This window comes from Acomys russatus, chromosome 32 (assembly GCF_903995435.1).
Source record: "Acomys russatus chromosome 32, mAcoRus1.1, whole genome shotgun sequence".
NCBI classification, from domain to species: Eukaryota; Metazoa; Chordata; class Mammalia; order Rodentia; family Muridae; genus Acomys; species Acomys russatus.
Genome location: NC_067168.1, coordinates 26,198,577 through 26,224,477, shown reverse-complemented (window position 1 = coordinate 26,224,477; position 25,901 = coordinate 26,198,577). Strand labels below are relative to the sequence as shown.

The 25,901-nt window shown below is 43.8% G+C and overlaps 2 protein-coding genes across 3 annotated transcripts in view; one reads left to right on the top strand and one right to left on the bottom strand.

The window, feature by feature from the left end:
- Nucleotides 1-3,519: 3,519 nt before the first annotated feature.
- Dbr1 (debranching RNA lariats 1) lies at nucleotides 3,520-15,150 on the bottom strand. The gene is made up of 8 exons (XM_051140461.1): nucleotides 14,833-15,150; nucleotides 14,191-14,315; nucleotides 12,613-12,693; nucleotides 11,720-11,805; nucleotides 9,637-9,861; nucleotides 6,302-6,382; nucleotides 5,762-5,907; nucleotides 3,520-4,378 (listed from the first exon to the last, which is right to left on the bottom strand). The coding sequence occupies exons 1-8, from the start codon at nucleotides 15,027-15,029 to the stop codon at nucleotides 3,688-3,690; spliced, it is 1,632 nt and encodes a 543-aa protein (XP_050996418.1). The 5' UTR covers nucleotides 15,030-15,150; the 3' UTR covers nucleotides 3,520-3,687.
- Nucleotides 15,151-23,466: 8,316 nt separating this feature from the next.
- Armc8 (armadillo repeat containing 8) overlaps nucleotides 23,467-25,901 on the top strand; it is an 88,416-nt gene continuing 85,981 nt past the window's right edge. The window contains exon 1 of one of the 2 annotated variants that reach the window (XM_051140714.1): nucleotides 23,467-23,749. Coding sequence is in view for 1 of the 2 variants with exons in the window: in XM_051140713.1 (XP_050996670.1) it covers nucleotides 23,705-23,749 (45 nt within the window). In the remaining variant the exon portion in view is untranslated. The remainder of the gene's footprint in view (nucleotides 23,750-25,901) is intronic. The other variant, XM_051140713.1, reaches the window with a different exon arrangement.

Here is a 25,901-nt window from a genome sequence, read left to right as displayed (position 1 = left end):
CTTATCTTACTTTTCTGGGGTATAGTGATGCTCATATTGACTTTAGTCTGGATCTTGTGCTTTCTACCCAAACTCCCATGCAGATCCCTTCGTTGCCCTCGATTGCCATCAGCGTGTTCTTTTGTCTGCTTTGTTTGGCTCTTTCCAAGACAATGCAGACTGCAGTGGAGGTGGCAGGTGTCCTTGTCTTGTCCCTCGGCTTTGATAAATGCTTACTATTTCTACAGTAAACTAGATGGTAGGCATTAATTTGTTTCAATTTTTACACTATCAGCAACCGGACTCAATTTTTTTGTCATTTTCCTCATCTATGAAAACCATCATTTTGTCCTTAGACCTTTTCCTCCACTGTATGAATAGGCTTCGTAACTGAACCACCTCTACCATTTGGATCATGTTAAATCATCTTTAAAGGTACTGTCAGGCTTTACATTTTTTTTTATTGTTTTATGTATATACCTATCCATGTATTTGTTCGCATGTATGTCTGTGTGCCATGTGTGTGAACGATACTCCAGGGGACCAGAAGAGGGTATCAGATTCCCTGGAACTGGAATTACAGACAGTTGTGAGCCATCATGTGGCTGCCGGGAATCAAATCCAGGTCCTCTAAAAGAGCAGCCAGTGCTCTTAACTGCGGACCCATCTCTCCAGCCACAAGACTTGTTGTTGTTTTGTGAGACTGATGTTTCTTTTTTATACTCATTTAGATTTGGCGTCAGTGTTGCACTTGCAATTCTTTTTCTATCTTTTGGACCAGTTTACATCCCGTGAGAGGTTATCCGGCTTGGAAAGCTAGGTGGTTTCCTCCTGGGACTTGGCTATTATGCTACAGGACATGTACTCATTACAGAAAGAAATCTGCTGTACACATCATAAACAGCTTACCAGACACATATGATGATGCTTTGCTCGTTCAGAGTTAAGCCCCGAGCCCAGGTGGCACCCGGGAGAATGCAGGGTACCACCTGCAGACACTAACCACTCAAGTGTCCTTGGGAGTGTCCAAACATAGCTGTCCCAAGAGACAATAAGGAGGGAGAAGTATAGATAATAAGGAAGCACCAGCACCGTGAATCTCAGGGATGGGGCTGAGCACAGGAGGGAGGCTCAGTCCTGAGCGTTTGCTCCCTGCTTATGTAGCCTGCTCGCTGGAGGTGAGATACAGTATGGTTTATTCCTCCTAGGGTGGGAACTCACAGTGGTCTTAGATTGCTCACCACCCAAATAAAACATAACTAAAAGATTCAACTTGTCTCTGCCCACTGTTCTTGATAACAGGCGCCACAAGCTGTCATTCAGGTTACAAAGGCACCAGATATTTTATGAGAATCACTTTTTGATATTTTAAAAAAAAAAAGATTTATTTACTTATTACGTATCAGTGCTCTGCCTGCATGTATGCCTGCAGGCCAGAAGAGGGCACCAGATCTCATTATAGATGGTTGTGAGTCACCATGTGGTTATTGGGAATTGAATTCAAGACCTTTGGAAGAACAGCTAGTGCTCTCAACCTCTGAGCCACCTCTCCAGCCCTTTGATACCTTTCTTTTATGGAAGTGTGTTTACTCCATTTCAACCACAGTTCGCATCAATAAATTGTATTTCTGGGCTGGAGAGATGGCTCAGAGGTTTAAGAGCACTGGCTGTTCTTCCAGAGGTCCCGAGTTCAACTCCCAGAAACCACAAGGTGGCTCACAACCATGTATACTGAAATCTGGTGCCCTCTTCTTACAAGCAGGCACACATGCAGACAGGATGTTGTATACATAATAAAGAAATCTTAAAAAATAAATAAATAAAAGAGCCGGGCGTGGTGGTGCACGCCTTTAATCCAAGCACTCAGGAGGCAGAGGCAGGTAGATCGCTGTGACTTCGAAGCCAGCCTGGTCTACAAAGCAAGTCCAGGACAGCCACGGCTACACAGAGAAACCATGTCTCAAAAAACCAAAAAAATAAAATAAAATAAAAATAATAAAAAATTTAAAAAATTGCTCCTAAGAAATTCCAGCCGTAATTCTACCAAACTTTTACAGTGAATGGCCTCTTGTTGCCACTGCAGTAAATCCAGCTGAACCGAATTAAAAAGTAAAAGGCAGGTTTATTCAGGGATTAGTTGCTCCAGGAGGATTCAGTTTCACAGCAGGTAGTCTGTGAAGTGGAGCAGCAGAGGAGTCTCTTTAGTACCAAAACCTCCAGTATGACAGTAAAAATATTTTTGCATCTTTCTTTGCAAAAGAAAAATTTATTTATTTATTCTTGAGACAGTGTCTCTCTACATAGCCCTGGGTGGCCTAGAACTCACTTTGTAGGTTTATTTTAGTTATCTGCCTACCTATCTCCTGAGTGTTGGCATTAAAGGTCTGGGCCACTAGGCACAGCCTGTATTTGCATCCTTTCTTGAGGAAGCTAAAGCATTGTTTGCTTTTAGAATTAACATTTATTAACTCTAGCATTTGTGTTACATGTAACCACTTTCTGCTTTAAGAACTGTTGCTGTGAGAGAGAATACTTCGAATTGCCTCAGCCATGTGTATTCTTTTCCTTGTTAAAAGACTTTTCTGGGAAAAGCTCCATCTGAACCTGTGGAACTCAAGTTGAGTGGGGCAAAAGTTCAGTTTCAACTACCTTATGTAAATAAAAGATTTTGTTTAAATGAAAACAAAAATGGAAGGAAACAAGAGCCTCAAAGGTTTATGAAGACAAATGCTGACGAGACGGACGCTAGCCACCTGAGGACTTTGCTGAACTCGTGCTGGATCTGGACTAGCGGGGTGATGAGAATGGGAGCCTGGGAACCCTGAGTCCTCGTCCAGGCAGCCCATGTCGTGTAACTAGAGCCAACAGAGGTGTAGCTGTTCCACATGAGTCCTTGAAAATGCTTTACTACCTTCAATCTATCTACAGCAGGAGGGACAGCATTCATACAGTCTTGTTGGTAATTGATACTAAACTACATTTGCATATAGCTACCAAAGTTACATAAAAATCAGCTAAAATATAATATACAAGAGCCAACAGGATATTAATTTCAGCAATTAAGTGGCATTCTATGCATCAAAACATTTATAAGCCAGGCGGTGGTGATGCATGCCTTTAATTTCAACATTTGGGAGGCAGAGGCAGGCAGATCGCTGTGAGTTTGAGGCCCTCCTGGTCTACGAAGTGAGTCTAGGGCAGCCAGGGATATTATACAAAGAAACCCTGTCTCAAACACCAAAACAAAACAAAATTAAAATTTACAAAAATCTTTATAGTCCCATCTTAGAGAAGAGTGTTTGTCAAAGTTCATATGTTGTTAAGTGCTGAAAAATGGAAGCAAATAACATCTTAAAAAATGGCCATCAAGGGCTGGGTAATGGTGGCACACGCCTTTAATCCCAGCACTGGGGAGTCAAGAGGCAGGTGGATCTCTGTGAATTCAAGGCTAGCCTGGTCCAGGACAGCTAAAGCTGTTACAGAGAAGCCCTGTCTCAAAAAAAAAAAAACCAAAAATGCCCATCTATCAAATTTCATATAAATTTTAATAAGTTTATATCTGAAAAATATAAACACACCTAAAAACAAAGCTGATATATAACCAAAATTCCATCATTTCATTATTACAAAGTCCATTCATAAATCTAACCCTAAAAACAGGGTCTTGAAATCAATCACATCCTACAGCCCTGTGACAAGTGCTCCATCCTACTCATCCTCATCCTCATCATCTGCTGCAGCGTAGATGGCTTGATTCCTCCTCTTAATTTTTTTTCTCTGTTCAGGTTCATGTTCATTGCTCAGCCTCTTCAGTGGAAACTCAGCCAAGTCCTTTTCGTCCCCAGACTCCGGGGTGTCACCAGGTCTCCCCTCCCCACTAGCGGGAGAATGGGATGCATCATCAGAAGACACAAACATGGAGCCTGGCAAGTTCCTGATATCCGAGAAGCTTGTAGAGAAGTCAGAGACTTGGTCAGAAGAAGGTTCTACAGAACGCGTGTTCACGTCACTCTGAGCACTTACTGCTTCTTCGTCGTCCTCTTCTTCATCCAACATTATTTCATCTGGATTAATGGAGGACAGGGCAGATGTGTCTGTGTTGTACTCACTCCGGTCTTCTCCAGAATCGTCAGTCCCCAGATCACCCTGCTGCTCATGTTCACCACACAGATGATCTTCCTTGGCCTTCTGCAGCAGGACGTTAATGTCTGTGATGCCAAGCTGGGCACAAAACTCTGTCGTCTGTGGACTGATCCTGTGAAGCAGCTGCACCTGCGCCTGCGGCTTACTAGGATCATAACAAGAAGCTGTCACACTGAAGTTACAGGGGACTTTTGGGTCATGGTTCAATTTTTCCATCACTTCCTTCATAGCTTCTTCGGTGGCACTATAATCCCATCTGTAACGATCAGAGCAATTGGCTTATACACCTTCAAACAGTAAGTAATAAAACCTAAGTGTGGACTCCAGATATAAGGATTAAAAAAGAAACTTTAGTCAGGTGGTGGTGGCGCATGCCTTTAATCCCAGCACTTGGGAGGCAGATGCAGGTGGATCTCTGTTGAGTTCGAGGCCAGCCTGGTCTACAGAGTGAGCTCCAGGACAGACAAGGCTACACAGAGAAACCTTGTCTTGAAAGACAAAACAAAGCAAAAAGAAATTTTTAAAATTCTACATGAGGGGGCTGGAGGGATGGCCAAACAGTTCACTGGCAGCTCCTCCAGAGGTTCTGAGTTCAATTCCCAGCAACCACATGGTGGCTCACAACCCTCTGTAATCGAATCTGAATCTCTTCTGGTGTGCATGAAGACAGAGCACGCATATAGATAAAATAAATACATCTTCAAAAAAAAAATCTACATAAGAGCTGCAGAGATGGCTCAGTGGTTAAGAATACTGGCTACTCTCCCAGAAGATCCTGGTTCAATTCCCAGCATCCTCATGGTGGCTCACAGCCATTTGTAACTCCAATTCCAAGGATCTGACTCCCTCTTCTGGCCTTCATAGGTGCCAGACATGCATACAATGCATAGACATTCATGCAGGCAAAATGAAAATTAAAAACCCACATGATAAAATTATAACTTAGCAAAGAGTCTTTAGAAATTAAAAAAATAAAAAAGTACTCATCCCATAAAACAAATGTGTGTGTGTGTGTGTGTGTGTGTGTGTGTGTGTATACACTAAATCTTCACTACACTCTATCCTGAAGCATATTTACATTCACAAACTTACTTGGGTTGATGCTTAACAGGCCCCTTCTTCTGTTAGCTTTGGATAAAAATACTAGTTTTCTCCACTGACTTTTGTTTTTGTTTTTGTTTTTTCAGACAGTTTCTCTGTGTAGCCTTGGCTGTCCTGGACTCGCTTTGTAGACTAGGCTGGCCTCGAACTCACCGCAATCTACCTGCCTCTGCCTCCCAAGTGCTGGGATTAAAGGTGTGCGCCACCACGCCTGGCTAGTTTTCTCTAATGTAGCAGTCAGTCAACCTTGAGTACAAAGCTGGGGCCTCATGCCAATGCTTGCCAGGGCTAGAGGGTGTAGGCTCCTCAGTCAGGCCCAAGTTAGAGACAACAGGCAATTACTATACCTCACAAATGTGTCAGATCATTAAGCAGGCACTGGCTTTGCTATGAGGCTTGCCAAATGCTCAGAACCCCAAAAGCACTGTCCCCTCGCTCCCCCCCTCTTTCTGCAGACTGAAGCCAACTCCTCAGGGTCCAGCACACAACGCAAACCAGAGACAACACTGTACACGCAGTGCAGAAGGCAGGTGCCTACCTTGTGTGCAGACCATTGTCTTCTGGCATATTCCACAGGCCCCCGGTCACATTAGTGAGGTCGTCAGTGGCCCTGAGAACAGTAAGCCATTCAACGTCATACTCCAGGTAGTCGGGAGCACTGGGGTCATGCTCTATTTCCAACACCTACAGGGTGACATCAGAAATGTTAGGTAAGTCATTTATGTTTAACAGTCTTACAGGTTTTCTTTTTCAGTCTTACAGTATTAAATCAATTTAATTTTAAAATGTTAACATAAGCAACAGCAAAGAATTCTCAGAAAACATAAATTCTATATAGCACAAATAAATTCAGAAAAAAAAAAAAAAACCTATTTCTTTAAAAATCACTGGAAGATTTAATACCAGCAGGCAGAGGCAGGAGAATTTCTGAGTTCAAGACCAGCCTGGGCTACAGAGTGACTTCCAGGACAGTCAAGGCCTCACAAAGAAAGCCTGTCTGGAAAAAAACAAAATAAAACGAACAAACAAAATTACTAGAAGAGCAAAACTTTTGTAAAATGACTCATTTTCTTCTTACCTGAAGAAAGTCTCTGTGTGGTAAGCACTTGTCCAAAGCTAAAAACTTAGTTGCTTTGCCTGTTTGTTCTTTATCTGTGGCCTAGATGATACAAACTATGAGTTAGGAATGACACAACATCACAGGTAATTCATACATTGAATAGAATAGAAATAACATTTTAAAAAAGATTTATTTATTATGTATACAGTATTCTGTCTGCATGTACACTTGCAGGCCAGAAGAGGGCACCAGATGTCATTATAGATGGTTGTGAGCCATGTGGCTTCTGGGAATTGAACTCAGGACCTCTGGAAGAGCGACCCCTGGGCCATCTCTCCAGCCCCCCGGAAATAACCCTTCTCACATGTGCTCCCAATTCTGTGACAAAAGAATGACTACTGCATAAACAAGAAACAAACAAAGAGAAAAGGGAAAGGGGAAAGGTCTACATCCATTTGTGCAATGGGATGCAAAACATTAACCACTTTGGGCTGCCATTTCCTCCAAAATTCAAAACAAACACTGGTGATGTCGACGATGTCAGATACTGACATGTTTTATATGAGTGACTCACAGAAACAAACAAAAGAAACTGGTTGTTGCTAAAAACTTGTATTTCAACAACAACAACAAGAAACCCCTTGTATTTCATGATTCTTTTTACATGAATTATTCCAAGAAACACAACTCAAACCACTGGTTGTCTACAACTAAGAGCGCAAAGTTGCTTACAAATAGGAAAAAAAGACTCTGAGGTGTGATGGACACGGTGTAAAACTAATCTGTGAGCCAGACAGTGGCGCACGCCTTCAATCCCAGCACCTCAGAGGCAGAGGCAGATGCATCTCTGTGTGTTAGAGGCCAGCCAAGACTACATGGAGAAGCCCTGTCTCAAAAAAAAAAAGAGGTCTGGACTATGGTATTCAAACAATTTTAGACATTTACTACTTAAAATTACTAAATTATATAAGATGTGTTAATTTTTTAAAAATGTATTAATCTTGAAATTTAAATTATACCCCTATAGAAAAAAAAATTTTTTTTCAAAAGTGAATCAACAAAAGGGAACAGGGAGAAGCCACAAGGATGAAGGTAGTAAGAAGCAGCAGGACACTCGGGAGGCAGAGGCAGGCGGATTGCTGTGAGTTCGAGGCCAGCCTGGTCTACAAAGTGAGTCCAGGATGGCCAAGGCTACACAGAGAAAGCCTGTCTCGAAAAACCAAAAAAAAAAAAAAAAAGAAGTAGCAGGAAAAAAATGACTGGAAACAGAGCCAGGTGTGGTGCACGCCTTTAATCCCAGCACTCGGGAAGCAGAGGCAGGAGGATCTAGATGAGTTCGATGCCAGCCTGGGCTACAAAGGGAGTCCAGGACAGCCAGGACTACAAGAGGAACCCTGTCTTGAAAAAGGAAAAAAAGAAAAACGAAAGAAAATGCCACACGGGTTTGCCTACAGTGAAAACAGGAAGGGACATGCAGGGAGAAGACACAGAGGTACACACAGCTCACCATGCTTGAGGATCAAGGATTACAGTGGTGACAAAGTGAGGCAGAGATGACGGGAGATGTGGCAACCAGACAGTTTGGAGAAAAGGCGGATTTTGGTGTGGTGAAAGGGTGGGCAGGTCACACAGTTAAAGGAGCCTGATAAGCCAATTAAAAGGATTCAAGCTATCGGGGATACACAGATACGTGCTCCTGAGGATGACAGTGGAAGACGGAGCTGAGGAAAGCAGCAAATCAGATAGCTCAGTGAAGCTCAGGAGTTGGCTGGGATGGAGGTGCAAATCTCTAACCCCAGCACTCAGAAGGCAGAGGTGGCGAGATCTGGGTTCAAAGCCAGCCTGGTCTACACAGTGAGACCCCCCACTGTCTTATAAAAAACAAAACAAGACTCAAGAGTGCCATGAGCCCTTAAGAAGTCAAAGCAAGCAGCAGATGTGGGAAGGTGATTCGTGTACCGGTAAACCTAGCCGGCACAACCACTGAGTGACCAAAGACAAAACGAAGGTCACTTCCGCCCTTCTGTAAGACCACAGCAGGAAGGGCTTTGGGAGCATTTTCAGACAGGAAGTTATCTCAAGAATGTTGCTAATGTAGGAAAGCCGTGTGGGAAGCCTTACGTGTCACATTCCTCTCTACAAACTGCTCATCAATCTATTAAACACTCTGAGAAAGTCTATACAAGACATCAAGAGATCTCCAACCTTAACCCTGCATTTCTAAATGCTTTCCCGAGCCACTCCCCACCCATGCCACACTCCCCCCCCCAAAAAAACCCTTTTGGTAGTCATCCTGTGCTCACTCCCTCTCCCCAATTCTTATTACTCCAAAATCCCTCTAGACTCTGCATTGTTCTGTGTTCTTTGCCTTAGGTTAGAAGCTCCCCTTTTGCTAAGCAGCACTCTGCCTCTGATTTCACATCACTCCTACACACAAACCTGCCAATTACTCTTTCTAGAACAAACACCTGGCTCCACCAGTCTCCAACTTTTTCATCACCTTCTAGAGTTCTAACCCCAAACTCATGCTTTCTCATGAAGTATCCCATAGGAAAACCATCTAGAAAAAGAAGAGCTAACAACTGGAGAGTTCTGCAAGCCTCTGGAGACCTGCGAAGGGGTCCAATGGCCCAGCGGGCACTGTCCTTCTAGAGCAGATGTGCCATGCAGTGCTTCCCCAAGCTGCTGGACCAAACCCTTCTCTGCTGAACAGGTACATTGTTCCTGAAATAGTTTTGGTTCGTTTTTGGTTTTTTTTTCAAGACAGGGTTTATCTGTGTAGCTTTGGCTGTCCTGGGCTCACTCTGTAGACCAGGCTGGCCTCGAACTCACAGCTAAAACAGTTTTATTTGAACTATTTCTAAGGCCCTTTCCAATACAGACTTACTCTAGAAGGAGTAAGTGGCCATAGCTCTGGCTAGAAGCATTCTGATTCTGTTCTAACTGCATCCTGTCTGTACCTCACGGACAGGAGCTTGTACCCCAAGTGCACTGTGCTCTCAGACCTTTAAGTCTTCCAACATGCTGGTCCCTCTGTTAAAACACTCATGGACTGTAGTTCCTCCTGGCACCTCAGTTCAGCTCAGCCACGCAGTCCTTCGCAAACTTTCCCTCTCCAAAGCTAGACCCATCTCATCCCACCACAGTCTGGCTCAGGCACCCTCCAGCACCTCAGCCCTTTCCCACTGCTCTCACTCTGTTCTGTAATGGCTTGTTCATTTCTTCCCCACACTGAGTACTGAGTGAGTAAGCCCTAAGAAGTGAATTGCATTTCTGTCTCCTGTTTTACCACTGTACCCACGGTGCCTAGTTCATGGGTGTTCAATGACCAACGGCAGTGTTTTCTATCGTACCTGATGCTGCATCAAGGCGGCAAATTTTACATGCAGGTGTGCAGAAAACCAGTACGTGGGCTTCAGGTACTCCAGCAGCTCCGAGGCAGCAGGACTCCCTAACGTGTTATTCTCCACTTCTTGGCGGAAAAAAGATTTGGTCTTAAGAAGCTGCTTCTTATTTCCATAATGATATATACTTCTTGGCCAATCGTGAGATAAGAATATATCTATAGGCTGCTTTAACTTTAAGAACAGAAGAAGAGAAAAACAATTCTTAAAAATAGACTAAGCAAGACCAGCCCCTCCCTTGTCTCTGCCACCATGTACCCGGCCGCTCTTGTAGACCGATGAAGTCGCTTTCCGTGTTGCCTCATCCTAAGAACACTTTAAGGAAATAATAAAAACACTAAGCTCCCTGTTCACCTAGACAAAGAGAAGCAGCTTCCTCTGTGCCTCAGACATGCTCCTGGTGTCTGTAGCAGGGCGGAGCAACAGAAGCACCTTCATTAACCTGACAATCTGCTGAGGCCTGCCACGCCAGATTCCTAAAATGTATAATAACCACAGTTCCTTTTTCCTAGTAAAGAACTTTTAATTTTGAAGATCTGGAAAAACAGATTTAATGAGATTCTGAGTACAGTTAACACAGTAAACCCAAACACTTAACAGGAAAAGGCTAGGACATGGGCATGTAGACGTGTGGCAGTGCCTGACAGCCAGCCTAGGCTACTGACTCCTAGACCACCACCAAATCTTCCCTAAGCTAGTCACATAGTACCAACTAAATGCTCCCTCAGCTATAGAAATTAATATCTAAAGTTGCTTACAGGGAAAATACAAAATATGCTCTGCCCGTTACTTATTCTTCAGCACTATCACGTAATATGAAACAAGTACTCGGGAGACTATATTGAAACAATAACTATTTAGGCCAACATGTAATATAGCTCAGCTATAACAGTCCCTGAGTGGACAATGAGAGTTGAAGAAGGGTGAAAGCTCATACTAGAGAAACGGCAGTTACAAAGTAGCATCCTGTCGGGTCTTACGGGATTAAGTAGGATGTGGATTAGTAAGGCATCCAAAAGAACAGTACCAACAGCTCATAGGAAAAGCCTGTGCAAACACTACCCACTGCAGCTCCGGGGACCAGCTGACAAGAGCTGAGACAGGCTCTACCACAGACTACAGGGAGGTCCTGGGCAGGTTCCTTTACTGGCTAGACCTAAGCTCGTCTGGTTAAACAAGGAAAGCAGAGTGAGAGCTGCCTCACCGAACCTGAATGAGATCGTATGAGACAGCATGTGTGAAAACCACTCAGCGCAGTGCCAGCCTTGCAGTGGGTTCTCAAAAACTTGAGTTTCCCATATTCCTGAGTAAGTCAGGGTTTTGATACCATCCCCACAATTTCCCATCTCCTCTATCATCTTTTCCATTGGTCGTTTTCTATTTAATACTATTATTTAGTTATTTTTTAATCTAATTCTAAAACTTAGTAATATAAAATCTTGTTTTCTCTCTCTTTTTTTTCTTCTGAGATAAGATTCTGCTTTCCAGCTGGGCTAAACTAAAACTTATAACCTTTTTGCCTCAGCCTGCTGAGGGATCACATTAGACAGGTGTGTACCATCACACTTGCTAAAATATTAATTAAAAAATATCATTTTGTGGGCTGGAGAGATGGCTCAGTGGTTAAGAGCGCTGCCTAATCTTCCAGAGGTCCTGAATTCAATTCCCAGCAACCACATGGTGGCTCACAATCATCTATAATGTGATATGATGCCCTCTTCTGCAGATAAAGCACTCGTATACAATAAATAAATAAATCTTCTTTTAAAATCATTTTATTTCAGCAAATACTCTTTATCCTTAACCTAAGTATGTGAAACTATAAATTAAATTACAACCGCTTGTCAAAATAAGCCTTTAACCATTAAAAAAATTAAAATCTGTTCAACTGTGAAACTCCTAAAAACTGTTCAAACTGAATTTTAGAAATACTGAACTACTATTTTCAAATATTGCAAAGTAATATGACCAAACACATTTTGGTACAAAATTAAACTTATGTCAAGCCCACTGTTACATACTTTTCACGTACCTGTTTTAATTTGTAGACCTCTATGTTTCTCACATGATATATACTCCTTACGGTAGATGAATTGTAAGGGGGGCACTCAAAATGACCTTAAATTGAAAAGAAATAATCTACATGACTCTTGTCTTTCCAAAAGCGGTTCCAACTTTCCATTCACATGAACCATGTAACAAGAAGCCTGTCTTTGGAGTCCATGCCAAAGTGAGAGAGCAGAGCGGGGTGGTGTGGTGAGGAAAGAGACTTTCAGTCAACAGTTATATTAAATATGTACTTTTTAGTTGCCAATTGAACTCATGAAATGTGTGAAATCTGTATGAATCTAAGCCACTGCTGTAACTGAAAATCATTTAGATATAGTGGAGTGGAAGGTAACTATGGCATATCTAACAAGTGAGCAGATTACACATAACAAGTAAAGACATGGATTTCTAAACCATGTTTAACAAAGAAGACAGCTGCAAAAAAGGTGCATGCAATGAGATGCATGTATTCAAAGTGTAAAACACACTGTTCGACACACTGACGCTCCTGTGTATTCAGTAATGACATGAATAAGCAAGTGAACGGTAAACAGCAAGTTGGAAACAGTGATTCCCTGGCTATTAGAAGGGGAAGAAGAGGAATATGACAGGTCAATGAACTCCCATTGTACCTATACTGTTGTGTTGAAAATCAAAATCAAAATTGGCCAATACTGAATGGATAAAACTAGATCATAGAGACATAGATATAATATATAATATCTACATTTTTCTATGCACAAAATACTTTTAATAAAAATTTAAAATATAACTTACAGAAGAAATCTGATGAAGAAGTCAAACTATAAATTTTGCTTACTTTACTCAAGGGCACGTAAGCTCTAAAACACAGAAGTAAGTCCCTCAGAGCAGTACCTTTTCGATAGTCATGAGATTTGAAGATGCCAGAGATCCCACCAATCCTTACACCTCGGTATTTTACAACGCCAGCTAAACCTGAAAAATTATACAATTCATTCAGTGTTATAGGCAAAAGGAATCTACTGAGAGAATAAACCTTTTAGAAGCCTGGAATTCTATCCAGTCCTCAAAGTATTTGAAACTATTTGTCATAATAAGGTTACTCTTCCAACATCATTAATGTGCTGATAATACACAAGGCAGAGAAGGCCTGGAGCCAGTCAGCCAAGAAACCAAGTGGATTCTAAAAGGATGAATGAGGTGGGATGTTAAAAACCAACATACATACTGTGGTACCTAGCTGAATTCACATGCAGTAGGTGGCAGGAATTGGAGAGAGGAAGGAAAATGTCCTCTGTAATGGACTCACACAGTAGGAATCAAGTTAACAGGTATGTCTGGAGAACCTGTAGTTTCCATATTTCATTTTTGACTCATCTGACAATTTCCTCTTTTCTTTTTGTTTGAGACAGGTCTTACTCTGTAGCTCTGGGTAACCTGGATTTGACTATTTAGACCGTGATGGCCTCAAACTCCTAGAGATCTGTCTGCCATGTGCCCCCATGCTCAGACCAAACTCATCTTTTTCGTAATATGGCGATTGTCAAAAGATGACAAATCAGTAATAAAATAGAGAAACAAAGTTCCCAAAGTTGTAATTTCATCACTAGAAAAGCCTGAAAATTATTCTAGAAATAATCACTTAAGTAAAGAGATGATGAAAGGATTGCAAACTTTCAAAGATGGAAAACGTAGTGAATAAAATGAACATTTTAAATGATATCATAAGGAATCTAATCAGCTAAATCCAGAATGCAGGCAACGCTACAAGACAATCTTTCATTTTCTACAACAAATAAATTACATAGAGAAAGAAAAAAAATTACATAGAGAAAGAAAGAAAAAAAGAAAGAAAAGACGACCCATTAGAATCTAAGAGACAGAGTCCTGAACACCAAATGTCTGGATTCTCCCTGAGCAAGTAATTTGTAGAGCTGGTAACTTAGACATGCAGAGAAATAAGAGTACCAACAAGGCAAAAGATAATGGGAGCTGGGTGTGGTAGCATCCTGCACTCGAGAGGCAGAGGCAGATGGATCTCTGTGAGTTTGAAGACAGCTTGGTCTACAAAGCAAGTGCAGGACAGCCAAGGCTACACAGAGAAACCCTGTCTCGAAAAACCAACCAACCAACCAAATAAATAAATATAGAGTACAACAGAGTAACAGTTGTTGAAGCTAACAAGTAGAGAAATGTATTCTAGTACTCGGTATTTTCATGTATGTTTAGCATTTTCCATTATAACGTTTAATTCAATAAGACAAAATAAAGACTATAAATGAAATTTTTGTAATCATATTATTTAAACCATTAGAAGAAGGATGGACGGATGCTCGTGACTGGCCATGTAATAATTAACGACTTTAACTCAATTCTCATGATTACTTAAGCTAATGGCATTCCCCAACATTACATGTCTTCCAGATGCTGCCCCACTGGTAGAAATTCTGACAAGTGTACATAAATACATACCTAAATAGTAAATATTTGGTGCTACCCAGCCACCATAGGGTAATTCTTGCAAATGGTTTGAGGCTTCGTGGTTTCCTCCAATGAAGATTGTGAGAACTGGGGCCTTTTTCTCTCCAGAGTAATATCTACAACGTAACGGTAAAGTTGTCAGGAACCAAACTACCCACCGCAGAAACAGCAAAAGGATCAGAAGAAGAAGAAGGAGAAAAAAAAAAAAAAAAAAAAAGCCCGGCTCAAAAAAACAGTCAAACGGCCCCCTAGTATCCATCCATCTATCCATCCTCCCTCGTCCTTAAGAATGAATGAATTCTTGAGCTTCGAGCTAGTATACATTCACTGGAGTCAAGAACTTTGTGAAGTGCTCGGATATAAGTCTGGGCTTCTACAACCCACACTGACACACAGCAGCAGGTCCAGTAAAAACTGGATCACTAAATTAACTAATCCTAGAGCTCTAGCCGTCATCCCGATCCCTGGGAAGAAGACAGATGTGTACTGAAAGGACAGGAACATTTCTTAAGCGCTAGGTCCTACAGACACAAGGTCGGGGGCCGGAGGAACTAGACCCTCACCCGGAGCTCGTCCCCGCAGGCGGCCAGCGTGCACCCCGAGGACTCCGAGGCCCGGCCGCGCGCCCTTTACCTGTAGAAGGTCTGCATGTGGCGGTACTTGGGCGGCACCGCCATGCAGCGCAGGTCGGCCTCGTTGCGCACCGCCTGGAAGTCGCCGCAGCACAGGAGGAGATCCACCGGTCCCGGGCCGCGCCGCTCCGCCAGCGCCAGGGTCTCGTAGATCTTGTCCAGCTCGCCATGGCAGCAGCCGGCCACAGCCACCCGCATCGTGATGACAGGCAGCGGAACTCCACCGCGGTGCCCTCGACCACCTGCAGCCCGGGCCGAACAGCGGAGAACACCAGACGCGCCACCCGCCCAGCTCCCGCCAATATCAACAGAGCCCCGGAGAGTTTAGACTCTCTATGTAACTTCCGGCTTCCAAGTCTCGCGAGAGAGGGAGCGGGGAAGGGCCGGGCCAACACCAGGAAGAAACTTTAAACTTGTCTTATAGACTTTGTGAGACTGACTTCTAGCTATCTGACGCGTCTTGTAGTTTGAAACTAGAAAAGGAAATAAGATCTCAAAAAATAGGAATTTAATTTAGGAAAGTTAAGGTAAGTAAGTAAGCAGGAGCGATTGAGCAATTTCCTAGAGCAAACCTCTCCCAGCAAAGAAAATCACCTTAAGAATGAATTAAGGGGAGAAAAAAAAAAGAGAATGAATTAAGGCTGGGCGTGGTGGCTCACGCCTTTAATCCCAGCACTGGGAGGCAGAGGCAAGAGGATTGCTATGAATTTGAGGCCAGCATGATCTACAAAGCGAGTCCAGGACAGCCACGGCTACACAGGGAAACCCTGTCTCAAAAAAACCAAAAAGAAGAAGAAGAAAGAAGAAAGAAGAAGAAGAAGAAGGAATGAATTAAATACCCGAACGCAGTAGCTCACGCCTTTAATCAGGATGTTGGCTCTGTTTCTTAACAATTAGACTTTATTATACATCCAATAATCCTATACAAGAAGGAAAAGGGGGTTAAAAGGAAACGAGCAAACCTTCCGGCATCTGTTCCACAAGACAGATCCCCAGGTATCTCTGGCCTGCACGCTGGTCTGGCTGTAAGCCGGTCTCTGCCCAAATCCACGTGCGATCCTCCAAAACATACAGCCTTCTCCTCTCTCCTCCGTCTGCGTCTCTCGGGCGTGCAGCCAGGGCTACACAGAGAAACCCTGTCTTGAAAAACAAAGCATGGGACTGGAGAGGTGGCTCAGTGGTTAAGAGCACTGACTGCTCTTCCAGAGGTCCTGAGTTCAATTCCCAGCAACCACATGGTGGCTCACAACCATCTATAATGTGATCTTATCATACTGTATACATAATAAATAAATCTTAAAAAAAAAAAAAGAAAACAAAGCAAACAAGTCAACACAATTTCTGGAGCGAAATGGTGGCAGCTAGTCAATGAACAATGAATGGCAGAGAAGGAAACCAGCAGTCAAAAATAGAAAATTATAATTAACATGATACAAACATTTAAACATCTGAAAAACAATCAAGTAAAGGCAATTTAGGCTGGGCAGTGATGGCACACCGATTTAATCTCAGCACTCTAGAGGCAGAAGCATGCAAATCTCTGTGAGTTTGAGGCCAGCCTGATCTCAAGTAAATTCCAGGACAGCCAGGGCTGTTAACATGGAGAAATCCTTCTGGCATAAAACCAAAAAAGGAAACAACAACAAAAACAAAGAAACTGTCTTAGAAAAAGAAAGAAAAGACAATCTAATCAAGGTTATACAGAGATTTGTAAATCTATCACTGCTTTTCTTCTTCTTCTTGTGTCTACTGTTTGTTTTGGTTTGCTTTGTTTGTTTGTTTCCGTTTTTTGTGTTTTTGCGTTTCTCTGTGTAGCCTTGGCCATCCTGGACTCACTTTGTAGATCAGGCTGGCCTCAAACTCGCAGAGATCCACCTGCCTGTCTCCCAAGTGCTGGGATTAAAGGCCACCTCTCCCACCTTGTTTGTTTTGTTGAGACAGGGTCTTTCTATGTATCCCTGGCTGGCCTGAAACTATGTAGACCTGACTAGCCTGGACCTCTCAGAAATCTGCTTGCCTCTGCAAGTTACTCAGATTAAAGGTGTATGCAACTATGCTGGCTGGCTGCTTTTTTTTTTTTTTTTGAATCAGACAAAGTCCTAGGAACAAAGAACACCAAAATCAATTCTAAGGAAAGCAAGACATGTAAGCAGAGACTGAGGAGATAATTGAAAGACTCTGGAATAATGTCAAAGACTAAATACAAGGAAGACAGAGAGGCACTGCCTGCTGGGTAGATCACTGTCTACTGGGTAGATCTCCAAATAAGTTAGGACACCACCTTGCGGGGGCCGGAGGTGTGAACGTCTAAAGGAGAAAAGGGTGGTGAGGTTTGCTGTTGTGAGAACTCTTTCTCCAGGCAAGACCAGTAGTCAGCACTTACATGTGAAAGAACCACTGACCGGCACCAAGACTATGGCTTTGGTAAATTTTTGGCTGAGGTAGCCTCAGACACACCAGTAAGAGTGTGAACATGGAAAGCCACTACCGACAACAAAAACCTGCATGTAGGAGCCAACATTTTGTTTCCACAGGAGATTTATCTTCTGCTTTTTATGTTGGTCCTAAGTTACTTTACAAATGCATAGAGAAAATAAAACCATGCCCAGGGAAGCAGACATCAAGTAAAAAACAAAAACAAAACTCACTCACACACACACACACACACCCACGAACGCACACATACTTTGGAGGTGGCCATCTTAGGCTATATAGTAAGACTTTGTCTCCCTTGGAAAGACTATTCCTTCCACTTCCAGTGTTTCTCATTTGCTTGTAATTCTTCATCTAGGTTTGAGGCCCTGTGGGATTGTCCTCTTCCATATTAGCATGTTCATTGAATTTTTGTTGTTTAGTTGGTTGGTTTTGGGGTTTTGTTTTGTTTTGAGACAGGGTTTCCTTGTGTACCCATGGCTGTCATGGAACTTGCTCTGTAGACCAGGCTGGCCTCCAACTCATAGAGAACCTCCTGCCTCTGCCTCCCAGGTATTGGGACTAAAGGTGTGTTCCACCACTGCCTAGCTGTGAATATGTCCTGTCGGCATGAGCATGGCCTTGTTAAGGATTCCAGTGCTTCAGACCCATGTAAACGGCAAAACCTCCCCTGGGGGGAGGTTCAGGAACTGCAAAGCCTTCCGCTGGTCCAAGTATGAGGAAAGAGTGCCCTTTAGGGGCTGGAGAGATGGCTCAGAGGTTAAGACTACTGTTTGCTCTTCCAAAGGTCCCGAGTTCAATTCCCAGCAACCACATGGTGGCTCATGACCATCTGTAATGAGATCTGGCAGGGGCAGGTGCACATGCGGGCAGAATACTGTATAAATAATAAATGCATTAAAAAAAAAAGAAAAGAAGAGTGCTTCTTAGCTAAACCCAGTGTGTACAGAGGCTATCAAACACAGCCTTCTCACCACACACATTGACCGCCTGAGACTACTCCCCTACAGAGACCCCCCCCTACCCAAGTTAGCTAAACTTGCCTCCGTGGTCAGCTGTATAAAACAAACCTGCTCTAAGTTTCCAGCTGCTCTTGGTGCATCTCCATGAGAGCGTGGCCCATCTGGTCCCTTCTGTAAGTGTGTCTGTCCTTTCTTTGCCATAACCCCAGCTTGGCCGATCCCTAAAGTCACCCAGATCAGGGTGGACTTCATTCTATTTCATACAGGTATATAATGTATTTAGATCGCATTCACACCACCCTCATCACCATCTCCCTCCCCCTCTCCCCTCCCATGCATACTGATCCCTTTTTCCTAACTAGGCCCTTCTCTACCATCATGTCTTTTTAAAAAGTGACTCAGAGAATTTCACTGAGTTTGCATAAGGTTTTTCTTTTTCTTTTTCTTCTTCTTGCTTTTTTGAGACACGGTTTTTCTGTGTAGCTTTGGCTGTCCTGGACTCGCATTGTAGACCAGGCTGGCCTCGAACTCACAGCGATCTGCCTGCCTCTGCTGGGATTAAAGGCAGGCACCACCATGCCTGGCTGCATAAGGTTTTTCTATAGGGGCATGAGTACCTTAACAGTAGCTACACCACTTAGAAAATAATGTTTCAGCCCGGCATGGTGGTGCATGTCTCAGTCTCAGCACTCGGGAGGCAAAGGCAACTGGATCTCTGAGTTGGAGGTTAACCTGACCTACAGAGCACATGCTACTGTTGGTTCATGCATGGAGATCAGAGGACAACTTCTGAGAATTGGTTCTCTCCTTCAACCTCTTTTGAGATAAAACTCAGGTTGTCAAGCTTGGTGGAAAGTGCTTTAATTTCTGAGCCATCTCACTAGCCTGCATTCTACTTTTAAACATATAGCTATATTAAATAAAGTGGGTCAGAGGAGAGGACATCCTATTGAGACTTTAGGCGAGAGTAGCATGGAAGAATAAGGAAATAGTGGGACCCACAGGGTCCTGGAAACCTACAAGAAGAACTTTATGACAGGCAGATCTGGGTCCTGGGGTCCTCCTCAAACTAAGGCACCAGCCAAGGAGAATATAGGCATTAAACTTCGAACCCCTACCAAGACCTAGCCAACGAACATGACACTCTCCACCGTTGAGTGGAGAGTGAGATCTGACTCTCACATGAACTCTGGTGCCCCTTTTCTGACCACGTCCCCTGGATGGGGAGGCCTGGCGGCACTCAGAGGAAGGATAGCAAGTTACCAAGAAGAGACTCGATATTCTAAGAGCATATATAGGGGGAGGAGGTCTCCCTCAATCACAAACATGAGGGAGAGGAGAAGGGGGGAAGTGGGAGGGAGGGAAGAATGGGAGGAAACAGGGGAAGGGCTAACAATCGAGATGTAATGAGAATAAAATAATAAAATGGAAAAAAAAATATGTGATGGGTATTCTTGGCTGTCAACTTGATTACATCTGGAATTAAAATCCCAAAGTGGAGGGTACACCTATGAGGGATTTTTGCTTAATTTGAAGCAGCAAGATCGTTCTTTTCTTTCCTTCCTTCCTTCCTTTCTTCTTCTTCTTCTTCTACTTTTCTTTTTTGTTTGTTTGGGGTTTTTTTTGTTTTTTTCGAGACAGGGTGTCTCTGTGTATCCTTGGTTGGCCTGGACTCACTTTGTACAGCAGGCTGGCCTAGAATTTACGGAGATCCACCTGCCCCTGCTTCCTGAGTGCTGGGGTTACAGGCGTGGCCAGCAAGATCTATTTCTAATCTTTGAGGTAGGAAGACACGCCTTTAATCCAGATAGTTTGAGCTGGGAAACCTCACCTCTAATCTGGGCCACACCTTCTGCTGGAAGCCTAGGGAAGAAGAACATGGAAGAAGGAAGCTTTTGCTCTTTGGCTGCTTGTTCCTACCTCCGTAGCAGGGCCATTCCTTCCCTGACGTTAAAGCCTACTTCTCTGGGATTCTGGTATCTACTGAAGACCAGCTGAGACACACAGCCGCATGGACTGCACAACTACTGGATTCTTGGACTTTCAATTCACAGTCAGCCATTGTTGGATTAGCTGGACCACATTCTAATAAATGCTCTTTCTATAGATATAGATATTCGTTCTATAAGTTTTATTTCTGTGGAGAACCCTGACTAATACAATATAGTTATTCAACCTGGGAGTTCTTTTTTTGTTTGTTTGTTTTCCTTTCCCTGAGACAGGGTTTATCTGTGTAACAGAGCCTTGATTGCCATGGACTCACTTTGTAGAGTGAGTGTAGAACTCACAGAGATCCACCTGCCTCTGCCTCCCAAGTGCGAGGATTAAAGGCGTGCGCCACCATGCCTGGCCTCAACCTGGGTGTTCTATATAGGTACTTAGAAAGACTTTTCAAATTTCTTACTTCTTGACCTACATTTATATTTTTCTTCATTAAACTCTTATTATTGTGCTGGCTGGTCTTATGTCAACTTGACATACGAGCTAGATTTATCTGAAGAACCTCAGTTGAGAAAATGCCTCTATAAGATCCAGCTTTAAGGCATGTTCTTAATTAATGATTGATGGGGGAGGGCCCAGCCCATTGTGGGTGGCACCATCCTCGGGCTGAGCAAGCTTTGGGAAGCAAGCCAGTAAACAGACCCCTCTATATCAGCTCCTGCCTCCAGGTTCCTGCCCACATTGAGTTCTGTCCGGACTTCCTTCAGTGATGGAACAGTGATTATGGAAGTATAATCCAAATAAACCCTTTCCTCCTCAAGTTACTTTGGTCATGGTGTGTCATTGTAGCAATGGAAACCTTAACTGAGACAGTTATTGCTTTTTTTGAATACAGGGAGACATGTCATTCTTGTTTGCAGAAATTCTGGAACATTGTCCTAGGGACCTAACATGGCCTGTGCTGTCTTAAACTACCACAGCCTCAGTTATCCACAGGAGATCCTCACAAAAGTGTGCCCACTAATCTTCCCTTAGGAAGGGGAGGGAGGGCTCATGAAGTGCAGAGATGGCACAGAAGTTTCTCACAAGGCCAGTTCATGAATAAACAGTAAACAAGTGTTGAGGGAGCGTTGTGGGTGATTATCCTCTGAGTCAAGCAACTGAAATCCTTGGCATTTTGCTGTGGCAGCTTGCAATAGAGCATCTCAGTTGGGTAGCTGAGGGCACACACACACACACACACACACACACACACACACACACACACACACGAGGAGGAGGGGGAGCACAGAGAGAGACAGACCAGAAGGGCAAAAAGTTAATAGCTCAGGGAAATCCTCAACCAATACAGTAGTGGACACATGTTCTGGCCTCAAGATGGATAATCCAAAGAGGTGTTCTATGTATTTCTTAGAGGTGCTTGAAGAATACACAGTGATCTCAATTGCAGACTTTTATATTGATTTTTTTTCTTTTCTCTTTAGAGTCACCAATTCTGTTCCCTAGAAGTACTTCTCAAATAAACTGCCTGTACTCATATCTTGAGCCAGGATGAAACAAAGTAAAAAAATGTGTATCCAACAAACATTTAATACATGCATATAATAGGCATCAAGATGAAAGACTGAGAAGATAAAAGTTGTGGAGTCTCCCTGAAGTGAATAGTACAAGTAAAGTTGTCCCCTCCCCCAAAACCTATATAAAACAATATATTGTTAGAGGTAGCATAGGACAGGAAAGAACCAACGGATGCCTGAAGTCAAGGAAGGATAGGCTGGGGGGATGGTCCAATGTGTGAACCCTCTCGCCACTAAATTTGATGATTTGACTTTGGTCTCTGGAACCTGGACGAAAGGAGAGAACTAGCTCCACAAGCTGCATCACACACCCACACCCACACACAGACCCACACCCACACACACACACAGATAAATGTAAAATCATCTTAAAGAAAATATATAGGGGTGGGGAGAGTCACCAACTCGTACTTGGGGGCGGGGTTTCCTGGAAGCTCTATTGCCAAGTTAATAGGTGAAGTGTAGATCACCCATAGCTATAGATCAATTGTCAGTGCTTTTGTGTGCTGGGTGCAGAGTTACAATCTGGCTGGTTGTAGCAGACATACTAGGATTTAATTTTAGGTGCTAAAATAATAATAATAATAATAATAACAATTTTTAATTGTCAATATTTTTAATAATTTATTATTATTATTATCACCATCATCATCATCATCATCATTATTATTATTACTTTGGTTTTTCGAGACAAGATTTTTCTGTGTAGCTTTGGCTGTTCTGGACTCACTTTGTAGGCCAGGCTGGCCTTGAACTCACAGCGATCCACCTGCCTCTGCCTCCCAAGTGCTGGGATTAAAGGCGTGCGCCACCACGCCTGGCTCCTAGGTGCTAAAATTAAATGGACATGGATGGACATTTACATTTTGTATTAAGGAATATGGCAATGTGTACCAGAATGAAAAAGAACACAACACATTTGATTTCACAGACTATGATTCAGGGCAAGGCTAAAATTTTTAAATGGGTTGATACTGGCTTTAAACAAAATTATTCAAGGAGTAACAGTACGTGGGTAAAGATTGACAAACACTGTTTAGGAGATACTGTTACAGCAGGAAGGTTCTTTTAAACCTTCCAGCCTTCCAGATGTGCAACATTTTGTAACAGACTTATAAACAATGGTGAGAAATGATACAGTGGACGTAGACACTAAAGTACAGGAGGAAACGAGGAACAATGAGAGAGATACACTTTCACTTCAAGAGCACTCCGAAGTGAGATACCAACCTGTATTAGGGAAAGCTTCATTTATCTGGGTATTTTAGCACGAGATATTCAGATAATTGACCAATTCGCTCTTCCTCCACCCCCGCCCCCCGTTTGACTGGAAAAATGCTAACGCGTGGACAGTGTAATGTTGAAGTGGGTCGAGCACACAATGCTAAATAAGCAGGTCGTACTTGAGCGTTGAAGTGTGAACGGACGATTTTTATTGCAGGCGTAAGATCTGGGGTTGAGACCAGTTTCTCCAGCTTTAAGATGGAGATAATTGCTGAAACTAGGAGTTTGGTGTAGAGTGAGACAACGAATGTGAAAATGAACTTCAAACTCGTAGGTAACGCCACCTATTAGCGGTTAGCAAGGAGAACCTGTAAACTGGAATTTACGACGGCCCACGGCTCGTAGAGCTGGAGCTAGGCTCCGCCTCCGGGCAGCGGAAGGTGGGGCAGGTAGGCCTCTGCGCATGCGGAGACCTCTGCCCGCGCCCACCTCTGACCCTAGCCGAGAGTAGCTGCTGTTTCTGAGAGGACGATTCGTAAGCGGGGATCCGGCGCGGTTACCCAATTCCTCGTCCTTCTGCCCGTCCCTTCGGTGCTCCAGCGACGCCCGGAGCACGGTCGGTTCTAGGCAGTTTGCCTGGCTTTCTACAGAGTCCCCGGCTGCTCGCCCCATAGGTGGCTGTCGAAAGTGCCGGCCGAGCGCCGGCGCCGGCAGCAGCCGGGTGGGAAGGCTCAAGATGGCGTGCCTGTTGGAGACCCCAATCCGCATGAGCGTCCTCTCGGTGAGTGACCCGGCCGACGCCGGGCAACTCGGTCCTATCCCATAGCATTACCCAGGTGCCCGGAGCCTCCGGAGCAGCACCCGCTGTTGTGGTCTCTGGCGGGGTGCACGCGAGCCGGGCCGAGTCGGAGGCGTCTCCCACTCAGCGGGCTCCCACCGGTGCGGGTTCCCAGGACTGCGTCCGGCAGGCGGGGGAGGTCGGACTCCAGGCAGCCGGCCCATGGGCGCGGCTTAGGTTTGGCCGAGCGTTTCCCCTGCTTTCCTCTCGGCGCGGTTGCTTCCTCGGGACCCAGCTAGCTGCCCGCGGAGGTTCGCGGCAGGCCTGGGACCGAGCGTCCACTCCGCTGTGGCTAGAAGAGATGCGAGTTCTTCAGCTGCCACTGCACAGAGCTGCCAGGCTAAGGCGGTGTGTCTTCTGTCACGTCTCTACACCCAGGCACCTGCCCAGGGTATAACTCTTGTTGTTGTGCGTGGTTATTTAAATCCCTTTGCTCTGTGCTGCTGCTGCTGCTGCTGCTGCTGCTGAGGTCGCGGCTCTGAGACTAGAGAAACCATGTTTCTAGGTCCCGGTGTTCGTTTTTCTTTAGGGAGAGCAAAACATTTTAGAAGGAGGGACCAAAAGGTGGGAATACAAAAGATTAAGTTTCCTCATTATTAAAAGAAGGGAACATATCGATATGCCTTATCTTCCTAAGTTAAAAAGAACAACTAAAACCCAAGAAGGCGACTTTCACCTTCCACTGTATTGTCCTTAAAAGAACAGGACCAGGAAAGAAACGAACAAGAACGAAAGTTGCTGCGAGGTAACTTTGGAGGGTTTTACAACAGTTTTTTTTTTTTTTTTTTAGCAATTGGACTCCAGATAGACCCTACCAACCTCATTTGTTGTTGGAAATAAAGAAATAGGCAGGCAAAGAATGATTGGCCGTGCTTCAGACCTGTGGAGACCTACAGAGATGATAGTTGGATTATAGATGACTTGTCAGATTCCTACAGTTTTGCAAGCAACTCCAACCGGTTCCTTTTCTCTTCGCTGACCTCTCACACTAACACACTCACGTGTGCAAAGGCACCTGGCCCATCACTCCAATTGAGGCTTAGAGCCATGCATCTGCCCGCTGCTACCCAGAAAAGACTTGAGTTACAATACAGTGCAACAAATCTATCCCTGCATCCAGTTTACTAAACTGTTTACTTAAGTGTACCGTTTGCTCAATCATTGAACACAGTAATTAGCTCATTACTTCACTCTGTGATGTCCCGGAGTGTTTTGTGGGAGAACAGACCAGTGACTTTTCTCATTGTATTTTTCAAAAGGTAAAAAGGATGTGCTGCAAGAGTTCAGTTTCCTTTTGATTATGTCATATAGATTGCAGTTATCCTTTAGATAGAACAACGGTTCACCCCTCAGCCCCCCACCCCAGCATACTGATGATTGAGCCCAGTCTTTTTGAGCACACTTGGAAACTGCTGTTCTAAAACACGCTCTGGCCCCACCTGTGGTTTCTTTCACTTCTTGTACATTCTTAGCTTGTGTTGTGCATATAGCAGAAAACTTGCTTTGTCTCACTTTCCCAGTAAATAATTGTGTTCTGTTTATTCCACTCAAAAACTTCTTGAAGAATATTTTCCATTTTGAGTTAGAATTTTCTTTAGCCCTAGTCTCATTTGGGAGCATAAACTAGCTCTAAAGTGTAATTTTCCAATTCTTCAGCATTAGCGCCTTAGGAAGGCAGAACTCTGGACAAATGGTTTAAAATGCCTGAACTTGCTGATCTTGCCAGTTTAAAGGGGAGGGTCTACCTTTCAGTAAAGCACCACTTTAATATCAGGTAGTAGTTAGAAGTTCCTGGGGGCTGAGGAGATGGCTCAGTGGGTAAATCGTTGGCTTCACAAGCTTGAGGACTTGAGTTAGGATCCCCAGTCAGTACCCACCTAAACAGCCAGGTGCGGCAGTGTAAGGTCAGCACTGGGGGGTAGATCCTGGAGGCTCTCTGGCCAGTGGGGCTAGTCAGAACAGAGAGTGAGTGACCCTCACTCAGGTTCAATGAGTGACCCTGCGTTCAAAAAGTAAGGTAGAAACAGAGGAAGATACCAGACATTGACCTTTGACCTACACATACACGTGCACTTAGGTGAATCCCTTTAATAAG

What these genes read in the sequence shown, in the direction of transcription:
- Dbr1 (XM_051140461.1), bottom strand. Translation starts at nt 15,029, where the DNA reads ATGCGGGTGGCTGTGGCCGGCTGCTGCCATGGCGAGCTGGACAAGATC. An exon ending in CACATGCAGACCTTCTACAG is followed by an intron (nt 14,316 to 14,832) that starts GTAAAGGGCGCG and finishes GTTACGTTGTAG; the next exon opens with ATATTACTCTGGAGAGAAAA. An exon ending in GACAATGGTCTGCACACAAG is followed by an intron (nt 4,379 to 5,761) that starts GTAGGCACCTGC and finishes TGATCGTTACAG; the next exon opens with ATGGGATTATAGTGCCACCG.